Raw genomic sequence first — 18,607 nt, 5'->3', positions numbered from 1 at the left:
TTTTTTTGCACCTGACATTTTGGCCTTTTCAGCAGTTGAGGAAAACTACACTGCTTTGAGTGAATGAGGCTGTCTAAACTGTCCTTCCGTTTTCTTCCTCAGATTACCCATTCCTTGGATGAAGGGGAGAAAGGCAGCATTTGACACTTTTCTTTTTCTTTCTTTTTTTTTTCCAGATACAGAAGAGTAAAAATATATTAAAAAAAAAAAGAGACTGCACATTTCTTTCATCATTTTAGCCGAGCTTCTTCATTCCTGTTCTCCTCCTCCTTCCGCAAAGACCAGTTTCCGGGGAAGGCGTTAAACAACTTCCAAAACACTCCTCCTCCCACTGGCTATTTCACAGCTAATGACTCTGGGCTCTAGGGTGGGGGCATTGGTTTTTGGGGTGTGATCTAGTTTTGTTTGTTCATGTTTGTGTGCATTTGTTGTTGTTTCGGGAAGTTGTTTTGTTTTAAAAAAATCTGGTGATTTTCTGATGCAATTGGTTCAATTTTATGGACAGGTGGAGCACACAGACGAGTCATCTTCAAAAGCTGGTACTGCCCTTTGCTGTTATGCCTCAGCTTGCAAAATCACAATATTAAGATGTTGCAAAAGAACCTAAGAAAATGAGACTGTAGTAATACTTCACTGGATAATATTTCCCTTTTATTGTTTTTGCTTTTCCCCAAGAGATTTTTCCAATTGGTGGTAGACAGAACTTGACGTCCGTTTTACCCTTGCTGTAGAAGATTGTATGCGTAAGAATGTTGAATTTGTAGTCAAGTTGCCATTTGCTTATCACAGACAATGCAACGATAGCAAAATGCTTTTGTTTCGAAACAGAAGTAGGCAGACTCACTCAACCCTTGATTTTATAGTGCATTTGCAGTTAGTAAAAGGAGAGAAAGAATCAATGAAAGTGATATTCCTTTGGGGCAAATTTTGTCAGCCTCTGAGAGCACGTACTAATGTACTGTTTGAGGTACCTGACTTAACTTGGGATTACAGATAATGAGCAGTTTCCCACATCTGCTCGTTGGCTACCAGTAACTACTTTGTCTGTCCTGAAGGCCTAAGAGAAGAAGGGCAGCGGGGAATCACACGGAACGATTCTTACCTTCATCTCAGTGTGATACTTCTTTCATCACTGACTGAATGGACAGGCCAAAGGAAGGAAAAGTGTGGCTGGAGAAGTAGAGACAAAAACAAAATGAAGACGTGTGTCCTAAACACATGCCTGGAGTCGGTGGATAAAGCTGTCTCATCCAGTAGAGTCAGACACACGGACAGTAGCCATCATTTTGGCCTATTTCAGGGAAGAAATGCTGACAAACCTCCTCACTCAGGCTTCGATTCAGGAGGGTATATTTTTATGAGAAACAGCAAATGTTTGTAAGTGTTTTTCTGCCTTGGAATCTTAGTAAGGATCCATTTAACTGTGCGCAGTTTTACCTGTCTTTTGGAAACCGAGGCACACGTATTTACACATACAGTTGTTTTTGCCTATCTCCTTTTTATTCAGGATAAGGTTGTGCTGTGTTAGTCATAAATGTATTTCACAAGGAATCGGATGGCAGTCATGGCTCTATGCTGTGTAGAGAACGTGTAAACACTGGCTTAGGAAGGCAGTTCTTTGGCATTTCTTTTTCATATTCAGAAGCACAGGACTTCACCACCAGCCTATATTAGAGCTTGGTTCTCTGTTCCTGCTTAAGCTGTGTACGTACAAGGGCCGAGCTTCACCTAAAGCTAGCAAACATCACAGCAGTTAGCTCAGCCTAAATCTGCATTTGAACGTGAGTACCTTCTCACTCAGGAGTGTTTGTATTTGAGATTTTAGTTATTGAGACTAGGGACATTTTGAGTTCTCTTTTTGGGCACCATGTGGTGAAAGCCAGAGACTTAGATTAGGTTCATGCCGTTGCACTGAAATCATGTTTTCAGAAGAAAGATGTGAGAAAGTAACTCTTGCAGTTCCTGGGTCTCACCATTGGCATCAGTGTACCAGCTCTTTTAAATAAAATAAATATGAGGGCACACAGTGTCCTGCTTCAGCAGTAGCTCTGGGTGTATCCTGGGGTAGATTTTGTGAAGAAAGGAGTGCTGATAAAAGGAGGTGTGTCAGGGAAAGGCTGTATCATCTTGTAGCACTTTTCCACCTCCCCTTTCCTCCACCATCAGCATTCAGCCCCAGCTCAGAGCGGCAGGCTGACTTCCAGCCTTGACCAGGCTCTTTGGAGGGACGTTGCCTATGAAATATCACTACTGCAAATGAAACACCACAGTAGTGATTCAGTCCCTGCTGAGTCAGACCTCCTGGAGTCAAGGAGAACATATCCTGCCCGAGAGCTTGGTCACTGGTGCAGGATGGTTTAGTATACTTTAATACTTTTAAAGTTACCTTTACCTAACATACAGTGACTAAAGATACCTACATCGTGCCCAGTAGAATAATAATAATAATAAAAAGTAAATATTTTTCTTCATCTGCTTTTGCTTTCTTTCTTTCTGGGACTGACTTCTTTCAGACAGCAAAGCAAGATGGCTTAATTCACAGCCTGTCAGTTCTTACTTCTCATGCGCTTGCACAAAGGTGAGAGATCAGGCTGGAAAAGGTTTTACCTGTGTTGCCAGGATTATTGGCCACTGGTAAGAACTATAAAAGAAGCAGTTGACTTGCTGTCTCTTGGGACTGCAGGTAAGAACAGGGTACTGCTCTATATGAGATGCTATAGTCAGAGAATCGGTGATTTCAGCGCACAGATGTGCAGAAAATGCCTTGCAAAACACAGGCAGGCAGTCACAGCTCTGATATTTTTCTGCCCTTTTAAAGTCATCTGAACTTGATACTGTGGATTAGTAGTACTTTTTGGAATTTTTTTCATTGTCACTTAAAATAAAATAATTCCCCATGAGATCTTTTCTATTAGTCTGGAAATGTATAAAGTGAAATCTGGGAATTGAGATCCTACAGAGGAACCAGGCCAGATGAAAGGATGTGTCATGGAGTTCCCTTCCCAGATCATTGCCATGTTACTGTACCAGACTCCTTGCCTCCCTGGAACACTCTGCAGCACTGTGCCAGAGCACTGTGAGCCAAGGAGCTGTATGTTTAGACACCTCCCAGTACAACTAGAGATCAGCCACTGTGCAATTGTGTAAAAAAGTAATAAATATTAAAAAAAAAAAAAAAAAAAAAAAGAAGCAGAATTGCTTTCTCTTACTTTATTCCATGAAAGAAAAAAGAAAAGAGGAAAAGGATTAGGTCTTTATTAGCTAGTGGCATGGTCTCTCTCTATTAAAAGCAAGGGATTTCTGTTGTTGCATCCTTACCTAATTTTTGCCTGGATATATAGGAACTATGTTTTTAGATGCCTTCTTTTTCCAGCCTCAGAGTGCACAAGTAAGGAATAAGACAGAAGTACTGCAAATGAAGGGCCCGTGCTGCTGGCTGCGGGCTGGCATCATGAGGAGTTCTTCGGGAGGCCCCTCAGGCAGGCACAAAGGGATCTCCTGGTCTCAGAGAGCTCTGCTGGAGGAGCACCAGGCATCCCTTACATCCCAGAACCCGTGGTGTGATGCCAGAGGGTGAATCCAGACACCCTCTAGAGACAGGCAGGGACATGGTTGCAGGTAAACCTGTCAGTGTTCTCTACTTTATCTGGAGCTGGTATTCAGGGAATTAGCAGACCTTTGGCTCCTGCTGATGTAGTAGTGCTTGAACTCCTGCACACTCCATAATTTAAAAAAAAAAAAAAAAAAAAAGTGAAAAAAATTATGGTTATTACCCTGTTCATTATTTAAATGGCTCAAAGGATGAAGGGTGGCGGTTCTCTGAGCTGCACTTATTTGATGATTTGAATTATTTGTTTGTGTGAGAGCACGCAAAAAGTGTTTACACATGAAAAGTTCTTTTTTTTTTACCTTTTCTAATGACAAAGCTTTCCTTACTAACAGCACAGCCTTTCTTTTCCAAGTTACATGGTCAGATGTTTGTGTTCCCTTATAAAGATGATGTATATTAACATTGTTTTCCATGTTAGAGAAAGGAGATCAATGCCAGAAACCTTTTGTTGTTGTTGTTGTTGTAGGTGGCAAAATAGGTGGCAGATGAAGAGGAAATTTTGCTGTTTTAAATGTATTTCCCAGTAGTCAGTCTAAGCAGGCTGATGCTTACCTGAAAGTGCAGCCACTTTGTATAGCCTCAGCTGTTAGATTTACTCCCCACGTATCAATGCAGTAGAAGGTTTAGCAGCAGAACGAATCTGGATTTTGGGAGCTTGGTTCCTGATGGATAAATGAGAGAAGAAAATTCCTTTTTCCTCAGTGTTGCTTTTTTCAAACATAAATTTTCTGATCGGAGGGAAATTTCCCAAAACGTGGTTGGTTATGGCAGAGAAAAATGGTAGAGCGTTGTGTTTTTACAAACTGCCATTTGAATATGCCAATTGCATAGGTACATACAAAGGCTTTACAAGATCAGTCTGGAAGCAAAATGCTTTCAGGCTATGTAGGATGCAGCACTGTGTGAAAAGCTGCTTTGGAAGGCAACAACAAGCACTTCCATTGTCAGTCCTTGCGAATTCTAAAGCGGGTCTGGTTTTAAATTAAAAAGCGTAGTAATCCATTCCAATCAGAAATGATGGAAACTGACAAGGACAGTACTTTTGAAGCCTCATCTACAATTAAGTAGCCCATCTTTAGAAATTCATGAGATGGTCTGAAATAATTCCATATCGGCTCCTTTCTCCTCCCAGTTTATTTCATAATAATGGAGCTCATCCTCCTCTGATGATACATATTGGATGTTTGCCAGTGATGCTCAGCAAATGACAGCGTAATCAAGTGTTCTCTGTCACTCTTTGGATCCACCACCCCACCCAGTGATTAAAAAGAATGGAGCTGTGCATGTGCTGGACCAGTGGTGCTCTGTCTCAGAGGCGATGTTTGAGTGTAAGCACTCCGAAACGGGGCCTCCCTTGCTGATGACAAGAGTGAGCCCTGACAACACAGACTGTGCAAACTGCCAGCTGCATCTTGTGGGTAGAAGGGAGGGGAAAATGCTTTGTATTTCAGGGTGCAAAGTCTGCTCCCTCCAAAGCAGGTGCTGTGGCATCAGCAGGTGTGTCCCATTCTTGGTTTGACTGCAGGTGTGCATCCTAATGCAGTGCTCACTTTGCTTCCATAGGCCCAGGGGCTTTGCCATTCCAGCCAGCCCTCTCCCTGTTTGCTGTTGTAAAAGTAGAACCAATGCTGATGCTGCCATTTTCTGTTAGAAAAGAATGCAGGCCATGCACCTCCATTTGCTGAGCCTGCCGTCTCTTTGTCCTAGTGTCTGTTTTTCACCCAGAACAATCATGGAAAGTTCTCACCTGTGCCCAGGTAGCACTGCAGCACACATTATCAGTCCTCTGTGCCTCCTTCACAGCAGCAGCATCTCTCTCTTCTCTGGCAACCTGAGCACGATATAGAAGCAAATGGAGCTGCTCTCAGAGCAGCTGGCTCAGGACCTGTAGCCATCATGGCTTCCCAACCCAGAGCTCAGTTTTAGTGGATTGACTCTAATGCCTAAGTGCACAACAGCACTCAGAAACCTCACAGCACACTCCTGGCATTGTCTCCTTTTGTTTTCTCCCTAATACATATGTGTCACTGCTGTGTACTCATCTCAACCCAGGTTTAAAGCTATCCAGTGGTAGGAGGAATGTACATATACCATTGTCTCTGCTGGTGGTCGTAGGAGTGCATTTAGCAGACAAAACTACTTATGGCCATTGAGGTTTTCTAAGGATAAAGCCTAGCAGTAGAATGACAGAGTGACCCTTTTCTTTTTCCTCTTCCTCTCGCTTGGATGATATTTTTATACAATTTTATATGCAATTTTTTAAAATATCTGCTATTTTTATTGTAGGGTTCTGGTTGGAGTTTTGCCAGAACTTCTGGTTGTCTGTAGGCCCAGACTCTCACAAGAATATTTTCCTTCCCTTTTCTCTTTCCCCTTCTTCCCCGATTGACAAAAGCCATTGCGTTTGCAACATCAGCTTTGAGCAAAATAGCACCTAGGCCTGATCATTCTTTTAGTTGCACTGAAATCAAAGGAAATTGCATGCAAAGTCCCGCTGGTCCCTCTGCAGCATCTGGGGCCAAAGAGTAAATAATCAAGATATCTAAGGACTCGTTAAATGCAGGGTGGTTCTGCACCAGGGTAGTGCTTTCTTCCTGTGCTGTGGTAGGAGCTGCTTCCACCACGACTTGTTTAAAAAAGACAGTACAGCTCTCGTTGTTACTATGATGCTACCTTTCTGTGGGCAAATGAATGGGCAGGCACCTCCATCAAAGGCATCTTCAGCACTGACTGTCTTCAGCAGGGAGGAGGGATGAATTTGAGGGCTTATCTACCATGCAGATTTCCCTGCTCTGTGGTTAACACTTCAGTGACAGGTCCTAAAAGGAGTTAAGAAACATCAAACTTATTGGTAGGAGGGTTAAGGGGAAATTAATCAAATTCAAGGATCTTGGTCTTGCAAAACAACTGTAGCTCAGCTGGCATTCTGCAGGGAATTCTATGTATGAAGCTTAAACGTAAACTTTAGAGTATGTTTATATTAGCAGAACTGATCATGGAGGTGTCCTTTTTGAACTAAACTATCATAACCAATATACGCCTGTTCTCCAACCTTTTCCAAGGAAGAGGGGCAGGTTGTTACGCTATTTTGCACCAGGGTGTGGAAAACAAATTAAAATCCATGCCAACAGCAAAACTCAACACATTTGCTCCTGGGATTGGGTGGGAAGGGTGATGAAAAAAAAAAAAATTTGGTTTGATAAGACTCATGGGGAAAAAAATGCAAAACCAAAATGAATCATGCCATGTAATGCAAGTATTCTCAACTGTTCTGAGAATAATTTTAAACAATATGTATTTATTTTTAGTTCCATATTTGAAAGAAGAGGCTTGTGGTCTCTTAAATGTACAGAGCATTTTTCAACATTCCAGTTTTTCTGTAACAGAGTCCATGTATATTCATCCTATTACCAAATAAAAACGACGAGGTCTCCACTCCATTTGAATTAAAATTGCAGAAGGGTTCATTTTGTACTGGTGCTTTCTACATCTGGTCCAGGAATGACACTTTTCGTTTGCTTTTGCAGCCTCCCGCTGCCCGTAAGTAGTAATAATTAATAGTTTAATTAATAGTAATAATCAACTTGCTTTTAAGCATGGTAGGAACATGGCTTGGTCAGCATCCACTACTCAATAGAACCCCCTGTGATCAGAAGGAGTCAGTGGCATTACCTCATTTCTAAAACCATCCCCAAGAGAATGCACATAGCTCATTTGGGGACTCTGAGGTGAATCTCAGCCTGTTTGGAGACCACATGTCAGCCTCACTGTTCTCCCTTTCTTTGGGTGGCAATGATCTCTGGCTGTCACGAATCCTGATGCTGGCCTTCCCCTTCGTGCTGCCAATGTCTGCATGTAAACTCAAGATGTGTTCCTGAAGTCAGAGGTGCTGTGGGTGCGTGCACTCAGTCCCACTACAGTTATGAGACTGTTGGAGCTGGTTCCAAAATGAGATGCTACTTCATATTCTGAGACCTAATAGTGTACCTCAGCCAGGGTTACGTTCTCATTTAGATTTCTCACCTTCCCCGAATCCAGCTTTTAAAGATGGGGCATTTTTTCTTTAAATCTGAAGTGTATTTATGAAGTGACAGCAAATGCTATTGCCGTCTTTGATTGTCTGTGTCTCATCATTTAAACAGGGGGAAAACCCATTAATAATACACATAGCTGCCTCACTAAATTAATTGCAGGTGAAGATGGCAGTTTCACATGTAGAGTGGTAGAGCCTGTCGAGGCATTGCATTGGCTCTGCTGGTGTTTGAGCACAAAGATACCCCAAGTCTTCGGATCTCTCACGGGGAGGTTGGAATCACAGCTCATAAGAGCAGGTCAGTCAACAGCAACACGGTGCTCACATCCACTGTGATTTTTTTCCCCATGCCACTTGGAGCATGTGTGTATGTCCCACAGGTTCTGTATCCTGTGCTCCGTGTTGCTTACCAGCTTCCTTTCACAGCATTTCAACTGCATCTCTACGTACCACCTCCTACAAAGTATTCTTATGCCAGGGGTGAAATTGGCTTAGGTCACAGGTAGACTTAGGAGGCAGCTGTGAACTAGAATTTTCCCATACCACTGCTGTTTTTCTATTTGATTTTCTGCTTAAAAAAAGGAAAAAATCGTGGTAAAACAGTGGGAGAACTAAGCCATTCTCTCCGAGGAAGTTGTACAGTTCACAGACATTCAATACAACCCTGAAAGGCTTCATGCATTCCTTTTTTATTGAAATTCAAGCTTTAATTCGTTCCTTGCCTCTCTGAGAGGTTCACTGCCGTATTGATTTTCTGAGGAACATTCAGTGTGGTCATCCCTGTCCTGTTCATATTATGCCTTCTTGCTGGCTTAATCTGATTCCTGATTTACGTTCAATCTCACAAGTAGAGGTGAATGTATTTCTGAAAGATATTGGGGGGTTTTATGTTGTTGACTGGTCTTTGAATCAAAAATCCAGCCTGTCACATAGCATGAGAGGAGAAAACGTTGCTTGGAAATGGCATCTAATGATCTGGATGACTTAACTCCTCTTGCACATACAGTACCGGAGTCTCTTCCCTGCTGTGTATAGCCAGTGGTAGAAATGTCCTGAGCCACTGCCAACCCGTGCTTCCCAAAGTGAGGTCAGCTGTTTGCTGAACCACCTCAGAGCAAGGTAAGTGCTGTGTTACTGTCCTCAGACCCTCCCTGGACAATAACATGGGTCTGTGCCAGTTTTACGAGGGCATGGAGACAGCTGAAGAGAAAGCTCTCTGAGATGTGGTGCTGGTCTGTGGAGCCAAAGGTTTGGAAACTCACTATTGCTGTGAAACTGCCAGGATGACCGCCCAAAGTCGGTAAGTGATAAACAGAAGAAAAGGTGTTTCATGTTCATTTCTCTTGATGGAAAGGTCTCCCAGAGTGAGGCAGTTTGCCATGTCTCACGGGGAAGTTATCCCAGCATAAAACACACTGAAAAGAATGGCAGAAAGAGGATACCAAACACCTGGCAGTGTAGCAGCACTACAAAAAAAGGCATTTCTGTGGCTAGCAGGATTATTACCATTCATCCACCTCTGCTGAAACCACTCTTTCTCTTTCAAGGTCCAGCACGACTTTTGGGAGTCTCACTGGGCTCCAGTCCCTCAGCAAACCGCCTCACACTGCCAGGTCAGTCAGTACCACCTCTCTATCCTGTTCTGGAAGAAAGCACTCGTGGTCCCTGCTGCTGGGGAGATGGGCATAAACTGGTGACTGCTGTGTATGACATGAAAAAAGTTATATCTGTTCACTGGGTTCAACAACTGAACTGTTGTTTTTAAAGATCTTCACCACGTTTCATTTGGTTTTAAACAAGTATCTTATGTTTCTTCTTTACTGTGAGAGTGGTGAGGTGCTGGAACAGCTGCCCAGAGAGGCTGTGGATGCCCCATCCATCCCTGGAGGTGTTCAAGGCCAGGTTGGATGGGGCCCAGGGGTATTAAATGGGGAGGTTGGTGGCCCTGCATGTGGCAGGGGGTTGGGGATTCATGAGGTCCCTTCCAACCCTGGCCATTCTGTGGTTCTGTTTTGTGGCTTGCAGAGCAGGCTCCACAGTCTTAATTCAATCAGGAAATTAACCTGGGCCTTTCTTGTGGATCCTGATGGGAAAAAGTGAAGCTGCTTTGTCTATCCAAGTGTGGGGCTTTTTTTGTCCTTCTCATCTTCGATATGCTGCTGTTGATATTTCACCACGATAGTCATTTTCTTAGTCCCTTCAGCTTTGTTTGACAAAAGCATCAGAATGAGAGGAATACGGAGCACTTATACAAAATAATAGCTTAGTTTTGACAAATTGTCAAGGTACGTCTTCTCATGGGCATTACACAAGAGAATTCAAGTATGCGTAATTCACAGTCATTGAAAGAAGGGGTAAAACTGTAGGAAGTCAACAAGAAATCACCAAGAAAGAATCTCAGGAAAGCGCCGTAAAAAGTTTTGCTGACGCTGTTCTTGTCAGTGGCTGCTGTGCCAGCAGGTGAGGTATGGCGTGGCTCCATGCAGCAACACCAACGTGCCCTACTGTGTTGCTGTGCTTTAGTGGCTCTCCAAGATGCTCCTGACGCGACGCCTTTCTGCAGCCACCACCTCGGCAGGCTGTTTGGCCAGACAGAGCTGCAGCCACTGCCTGGGTGCCCCTGAGGAAATGAGAGGGCAGAAGTGTCAGCGTTTTCAAAACAGTGTTTTCTTCTTAGTGGCACAGTGTGCTCTGCGCAGCGCTCTCCTGTTAGAAAACAAAAGACGTTTATGGAATCTAACATTTAAACCTCTGGGCAGAATGGTGCCACAGGAACTCCCAGGAAGCCCCAGGCAGTTTTAGAAACAAAGTGCGGTCAGTAAATACCACAAACGCATCCTCTTCTCCTTGACAGCACCTCACCACTGACAGTGGCAATAAGTGTGAGCTCTGTGTATTGCCTGTGGTTAAATTCTTGTACTTATATCCATTGGGCAGCTCCTACTTTGGATGTTTTCTCCCAGAATGTTCTTGCAGGTGGTATTTAGGGGTCTTGTGCTTTGGAGATTTTTCTTTTCCCAAAGAAGAAAACGCCATGTTTTTTCAAAGGAAAAAATGTGGAATCAAACATTCTTGTCACACTCCAGCCATAACTTGCAGCTAATGTAAAGAGGTCTAATTTCAAAACAAGCAAACTTTTTGTATGTTTTGGCATAGGGCCCTTCTTCATTTTTTACAAGCAGTGTTTACGCATCATTATTTCATCCATTTTTCCAATGCTGTGTCACTTTCAATCAATCAGTCCTTTAATGGATACCTGCAAACAACAAATCCTGGGTTCCCTTTTATGTGTAATACTTCTCATCCTTCAGACCACCAAAGGAATAGGTAGGAATAGCATACAGTACAGAAGGGAGGGTTTGCCATAAGCTACCAGGTACAGTCCCTTCTTTACTGCTGAGTTGCTGGGCGACCTTGCTCCAGTGGTTCTTGTGTGCCCCAATTTATTTGATTGAGGGATCTGTGAACTGTCCAGATTAGGAAACCAGTAGGGAAGATGCTTTATGAGAAGGGAGAAGTCAACTCAGTAACATCCCTTTTTGCTGAAGGACACTTCGTGTTGGTTCTGCCTCTCTTGCAGCACTCACTGTGACAATCTCATCTGGTAAAGATGTAAAGGTCCCTTCAGGCTGGCACGTAGGGAAATTAGGACCTGTGTTTTGATTCTCTCTTTGTTGAAGATGTTAAAGATGTACACCTTAGTGTACATGCACGCATTAATCAGGAACTCAGGGTTTTCTCTGTTTGGCTGCTGAACACTGGCACCTTCCTGCACATGCCCTGTTACTGTGGCTTACAGCACAAATTATTTACTCTGAGACAGTAAGCAAAACAGCCCTTCCAATGCAGCTATTCAGAAGAAGTGACGAGAAGCAGATAACAGTGCCCTATTTTCTATTTACATAGCCCAGTGATGCATTTTGTTTACAGCCTTTTGTTTACATGCCCTATATGATGACATTTCAGGCGGGTTGCTTTCGCTGGAGGCAGGCACTAATTAATGTGTAGTTAAGAAGTAGAGTGCTGTAACTACACACACACACAAACACACTATTTTCTATTTGAGAAAATGTTACTGTCTCACTGTTCTTTCTGTGAATCTCATGCAGTATCTTGAGAAAGAAAGAAAAACTCTGTTTTGTGGGATTTAGTCACTTCTGAGGAAGGGAAGCTGACAAGAAGAAGCCATGCAGGCACATGAGCCTTTTACCTCTTTCCCAGCCAGCTGGTTGCTCGTACCCATCACCGACTTTTCAATCTCCAATTACCAACCCCAAGAAGTTGCACAGCTGGGCAAGGTTTATGAGGTTAAGCAGCTGTGTATGGGAGGCCTGCCAGGGCTCCCAACAGCAGCCAGTGTTCTTGGAACCAGAGAAATTTCTGGCTATCCTCTCTTCCTGTCTTACCAGAAGTCTCTCAGACCCACAGGCTGTACTTCTACTCTTCTGTGATGCACCCCAAGTAGCAGAACAGTATGTGAAGGTCAGCTTTTTCTCCCTTCCTTTTACAGATTTCACACTCCCTCCAGAACTGCCAATTTTATACATATATGTATGTTTTATATGTCTGTATATGTATATATAGATATATGTATATTTGATACAGGACAAGTGGGAAAGCTGAGAAGTAAGAATTCTTTATTTCATTTGAATTTTTGATTCACTTATTTGGCTACAGAGCTGCAAAAAACTGATAAATTACAGAAACTTCAGAGTATGAAGATAAGAGTGCAGGACTCCATTAAAGGCTAGTTTTATTCACTGGAACATTTTAAAGAGAAGAAAAGTCTGACATTGTCATTGGGGGTAAGGTTCCTTCCCCATGTGCTTCTCTTCTGAGTACAAAGAAAACTAATACAGCAGGTGATAGCCACCAACCTGTTTGCTACAAGCTGAAACACGTCTTCATATTCTTTAAAGTTGGATCTTGTGCTGCGTTATGAGACAGGAACTTGCAGAATTCAGGTTGTCACATAAGGCTTAATGGTAATGTAGGAGATTGCTGGGCTTGGGGGAAAGCACAATATGTGTTCAGTAGATTCAAAACCGTATCTGGACAGAAGACTCTCATCCTTAGTTACTAAACCCTCAGCTATTTCATAGAATCATGGAGTTGCTCAGTTTGGAAAAGACCTTCAAGGTCAAGTCCAACCCTAACCTAACCATACTGCCTGAGCCCTCACAACCCGCCACTAAATCATGTCCCTGAGCACCACATCCAAATGGTTTTAAACACACCCAGGGATGGTGACTCAATCACCTCCTTGGGGAGCCTATTCCAGTGATTAACCCAGCCCTTTCTGTAAAGAAGTTTCTCCTAATATCCAACATAAACTTACCCTGGCACAACTTGAGGCCATTTCCCCTCATCCTGTCACCAGTGAGAAAAGACTGACCCTGCTCTTACTGCCAGCACCTTTCAGGTATTTGAAGAGAGCAGTAAGGTCTCCCCTCAGCCTCCTTTTCCCCAGACTAAACAGCCCCAGTTCCTTCAGTCTCTCCTCACAGGCCATGTTCTCCAGCTTTGTTACCCTTCTTTGGTCCTGCTCCAGCACCTCCATGTCCTTTCTGCACTGAGGCACCCAAAACTGAACACAGCTCTTGAGGTGAGGCCTCACCAATGCCGAGTGCAGGGCAGGATGACTGCCCTGGTCCTGCTCACCACAGCATTCCTGACACAAGCCAGGATGCCTTTGGCCTTCTTGGCCACCTGGGCACACTGCTGGCTCATATTTAACTGACCATCAGTACAGCCTGGCCATCCAGTCAATGTTTCACCCAGCAGATGTGTGCCCATCCAAACCATGACAGCCAGCTTCTCCATGAGGATGTTGTAGGGGGCAGCCAAGTCCAGGTAGACTACATCAACATCCATCAATTTCCATAGTGACTCCACAAGAGATAGATGTCTTTAGACTCTCTCCCTGAGGTGTCCCATTAGAGAAAACAGTGAATTTTGTATCAGCAAGCAGATTTTCTTAACGTTCCCAGGAGACTAATTCTCACCAAGTTTAGAACATTTCTTGAGCATTTGTGTCTCCAAGGAAATAGCGTCACAGTTCTCTTACTCCTTTGTCCTGCAAATTCTCTTGTTATTACAATACCTGCTTTGTTGACAAAGAAGGTAAAAAGGAGAAAGAGGAAGCCCTCCTGAGCACAATCCTTGGATTTAACAGCAGAATGGAGAACAAGGAACATCAGGATACCTGGTTTTTCTGAATCATCTCCCATTAAAAATGCCTGATTAAGTAATTCTTTTCTTTCACTGGTGAATTATTTAGCTAAATAAGTAAATCTCCTTGAAGAGTCAAAAAGCCTTTCAACTTCCTGCTATTCCTCCTCCTCCTATGACTTTCTTCATCCTGCCTGCAGGGTAGTTGAAGGCAAAAGTTGTCATAGCTGCCCAGGGGGCTGAGACATGAGGGGAGGTGGCAGAAGTTCTGTCTTCAGGACGTCCCTGCAGGCCACCAGCTGCAGATGGTTTGGCAATGAAACACGTCCCTGTCTTGTCATGCTCTACCTTGGGCTTTTTAGTGCTTGCCTGTCTGCAGAGGAGTGCCTGTCTGCACCAAGCTGTGTCCCAGACATTTCCTACCCCAGTCCCCTTACAAAGCCCCTCATTAGACAAGGATACTTGAGAGAGGCAACAGTGCCTCAGCCCCATCCTTAAACTGGACATGATGTCTTGTAGAGCCTCCTCCAGTGCCACTGCTGTCGAGGAAGTGAGGCATGTGTCATGGTTGGGCCTCCCTTCATGCAAAAGTGTTGAGTTGTTGTGGAGAGCTTGTGGTAGGGAACTGGGGGCAGATGTGGGAGCTGAGCAGCCCTTACGGGTTTTCTCCCTGCCACTCTCATGCTTTCTTCCCTGCTGCCTTTCATTTCCCTCCAGCACGAATTACCAGCAGTGACCATTCAAATCCCATTTGGAAACAACAGCTGATTGTGTTCCTAGTTTTTATCTGAACCAAACTATTTCCCAGCAAGCGTTCTGAATAAAAATGATTTATTCATTCAGTGACTGTAGAGATGACATTAAAGAAATGAGCATTTCAATGACTTTTTTGAAGGGATGTGCCTTGTGAATGAGTAGAAATGTTTATATCTGCTTTAAAATGCTTGAAAAGGAAAATGATATCAGTGTTTTGCTTTATCTTATTTTCTGGTCAGAGTGGAAATACTTTGTAATAGCGAAGTGTTGCTATAACAACTTCTAACAGTTTGAAATACTCAAGGTGATGACACTGTTTTGGAACCCACATTCACCATAATTTCCTCCCAAGTGCAACAAGGCCAAAACCATTGCAGATCCGTACAATGTAGAAACTGAATTTCTAGGAGATTCAGTGGAACAAATTGCATTCCAGCTGGAATTCTGACATAATCCCTGTGTACTATGGCAATCCCTTGGGTGCAAGCTCAGATGTGAAATGCTCACTGCATTCAGCCATCGTGGGGCAAACTCTTCAGTAAACTGTTTTCTCCTCTTCAACTTCTCTGTGACACTGGCAGTATTGGCACTGGCTGCACTATCAATTCAAGGGCCCCTCCTACAAGCAATTAGTTTTTGATGAGCTCAGTAATTGGTCTTACCCAGTGGGTGGATGGCATATTTTAGCTTCAGTTAAGAAGACAGAACTTGGGTATTTTGGTACCCCTGTGTTGTTTTTTTTTTAATGTTTGTTTGTTTGTTTTGTTTTTTTTCTGATTCATAGATGAATGGCTTTAACTGTGGCAAATTCGATCAGCTGCCCTTCTCTATATGCACCTTCACTTCCAAATGAGACTGTCATGTATTAGCTACAGCTCCTCATAGGAGCATCCATCACTGCTCGTATAAAAGAGCAGCTTCTGGTGTAGTGTCTCAAGCTATTAATCTATCTAATGTTGTCTGGTTTGTAGCTGGCTGCTTTTGTGTTATGCATGGGAGAGGACAGATGAGGAAATAAACATTTTTTTTTCCTTCCCATAAACATTTGTACAAGGTGAAGTTTTTTTTGGCTCTGACACCTGTTAATTGGTCTGTTATAAATGTGCTTGTAGGTGTCCTCAAATCCTGCCCTACTTTAACTCAGAATTTGCAGTTAAACCTAAGACATATCAGATCCAACATACAAGGGTTTGACAACAACTTGGAAGCAGAGAAAGAGCACTATCTTCCCTTCTGCAGCTTGTTTGAAAGTACAGGCATTACCTAAAGATATGTGAGTCTCTCATGAAGGGCACAGAGTGCTACAAGGATGGCAGCCTTAACTGAGGTGTTGCAAGCAGAACCTGAGGACTGGTGTTGGGTGAAATGTTCTTAGCAGCCTACACAGTGAATTAAACAACTTTTTCATTTGAAATTGTCTAGTAAGCAGTAGGTTTTGTGTTCCTTAATATCTGTGATGATTATTGTACCTTAAGCAAATCAAGGCATGATGTAGGGCGTGTGTTTTCATCAAGCAGCAAGGAGGAGTCCTGACTTTCCTGAAAAAACAGGAAAACTACGTCAAAGAAGGGATAAGAGGAAATATAGTGTGGATGGCAGCCTAGCAAAATCCGTGGTTTGCATGGATGCTATGCTGGGTGGTCAGGGTAAAGTGGGGCTAAAACACCCTTAGCTTCCATGCTTAATCAGTGTCTGAACATCACTGAAATAAGCTCTATATATGTGTTGCTGCTTGTGTAACTATTCTAGTCTACACTGGCACTGTTCAGACAACTATTCTTCTACTTCCTGAGATCCATAAACTATTGAGACTCACAAAAATTCTATTAGTTTTTTTATTTTTATTCCTTTTTTAAAATGGAGAAAGTAGAATGAATAAAATAGGCTCAGATCACATGAAAAGTCAGTGAGAAACCAGGGAAATGAGCTCCCGAGTCTAAAGAGAGAGTCTTCTCCTCAGTATCATCTACCTTGAGTCAGTAAAGCCAAAAGAAATCCAATGGTGTGAGCTCTCCTTATCAGCTCCTGTACAAATATGACAAATGGCACTGTCAGTGTCCTGGATAAATCCCTTGTGTTTATTAGCCAAGTCATTTCTGCTGACAACAACTCCAGTAAACGTTCTCCCATGCTGAGCAATGGAAAATCCAATAGCAGTTTGGCTGAATCCGTGCTGACTAAAGAAAATGAAATGAATCTGGAAAGTGAATGTGCCTCAAAGAACAGTAACTCACCCAATGGATGATTTGAATATTAATGGATGTCAATCTAGTCTAGTTGAGGACGTGAAAGAACATGACTATGCAGAAATTATAATAACAGAAATATGAAGAAAATAGAAATAATAGAAATACGTATTTCTAGAGTTTATGAAGTGCATAGTTTTTTGCTTCCCAAGACATTTTGGAGTACAGTTATTCACTTTGAGGACAAGATGAGGCTGAGATGTGTGTTAGTATCTGCTGTTACCACACAGGGGAGCCTTCTTTCACTCCTTAGGATTCACACTGAGCAATGACTTTTTTGAAGTGCTTATCAGACCAACTACTGTCTGATTACTTGGTTATTTTTCAAGTAGTAAGTAAACAAAAGACAAATACATTTTGATTGTAGCCATGTTTGTTTTTTATTTTTTATTTTCCCTGTGTAAGACGTAAGGAAGCAAAGTATGAATTCGAACAGATGTGGTCAAAAAGCTGAGAAACATCAGATCCAGATAGGAGACGTGTGACTTCCACAAAGTTCTCTCAAAAATCATACAAGGCCTCAGATCCACCTGTTCCTGAACTCTGGGGAAAAACGGTCTCTGTCCAGATTTATTGCCTCAAAATCACCTTGTTCAATGAATCATATTTTGAAAACAGTGAAGTGTTTTGCTGTCTACGTGAAGGTGGGTAAAAAGAAAGCTTGCTTCCTCATTCAGACTTTTAGGAACTTTCATCTTCTGCCTAAACTGTTGTTTCTTAACCCTGAGAACATTTCCTTGGGATTCGCCTGTATTGGTCTGGGACTCCGGGATGTCTGAATAAGGACATGATTTCAAGATCAGGTATTCTGAAGTGCTTAATGGCCCAGATTTCAATGCTGAAGACGTCTGTTGTTCATTCTGAAGTCTTACATCTATATTTCTAACACATATTTCGCATCTTTTTGCATTCCAGAACCTTTTCCTAACCTTTGTATCTATCTATTAACCCAAGAATGTATTGACAACCAAGGCAGAAATCCTCTGTCACGCAGACAGTCAGTGCTGAGCAGAATTAATTTGGAGCCCACCAATGAGTAAATGCTAAGCACAGTAACCACTGTTGTTCTTGCTTTGTCACTGACAGCCATCAAACCGCAGCTGTGTCACCTCAACAGGCCCACCCACAGCTCAGGATCCTATTTTCCAGCCTTCCACAAGAAATCAGAGGAACATCCTGTGAGGTATAAACTCCTTGACCAAAGGGGAAGGATGAAAAAGATCCAGAACATTTCTCAGAGCTGGACTAGGAAATAGCAGAAGAGCTGAAGAGGCATCCATCCGGAATGAAGCTCCTCACGGGCTGGTGAAGGATGCTGTGCAACCATTGCAGGGCCATACTGCATTGTACAGCTGTTAATCCTAGATAAATGCAAGTGTGGGATTTAACTAAATATAATGAACATTTTCCTAGAAATGTGCTCAATAGCCTTCTTATTTTTGAAGCGTACACTCACCTAGTAATAAAATATTGGACTGTTACCTTAAAATGCAATTGTATACCACTCTTTCCTGTCAAATTAAGGAAGCCAATGCTTTTTTAGATTGTTGAGGTTGTTATAATGTTCTCACTGTGACTTACTGCCTAGCTCAGGTAGTGCAACTCCCATTTCAGGCAGCTTAAGAAAGATTTTCCTTGCCAAATTGAATATTCTCTTACCGTAGTGTGGTAGGTGCTCAGGAGAATGAAGGTAGGAGGTTGGAATATAAATTGGTTCACTCACTAGGGAAAAGAAAACATAGCAGGACATTAAAATTGTGCCTCGTGTGACCTCAGCTGTATGTTTATTAG

The 18,607-nt window shown here is 42.7% G+C and overlaps 1 protein-coding gene across 2 annotated transcripts in view; it reads left to right on the top strand.

Annotated features, from left to right (window-relative positions):
* Nucleotides 1–18,607, top strand: part of PDE1C (phosphodiesterase 1C) — a 281,179-nt gene extending 262,572 nt beyond the window's left edge. Inside the window, exons 18-19 of one of the 2 annotated variants that reach the window (XM_042817161.1) lie at nucleotides 9,191–9,256; nucleotides 17,903–18,607. In XM_042817161.1, the coding sequence (XP_042673095.1) occupies nucleotides 9,191–9,256; nucleotides 17,903–18,072 (236 nt within the window). In that variant the 3' untranslated portion in view covers nucleotides 18,073–18,607. Of the gene's footprint in view, nucleotides 1–176; nucleotides 1,902–9,190; nucleotides 9,257–17,902 lie in introns of those variants that run through there. The other variant, XM_042817160.1, reaches the window with a different exon arrangement.

The sequence above is a fragment of the Centrocercus urophasianus genome, unplaced genomic scaffold (assembly GCF_019232065.1).
Source record: "Centrocercus urophasianus isolate 14NV4802_14NV808 unplaced genomic scaffold, USGS_Curo_1.0 seq_16, whole genome shotgun sequence".
Classification (NCBI taxonomy): domain Eukaryota; kingdom Metazoa; phylum Chordata; class Aves; order Galliformes; family Phasianidae; genus Centrocercus; species Centrocercus urophasianus.
This window is presented reverse-complemented; position numbering and strand designations above follow the sequence as displayed.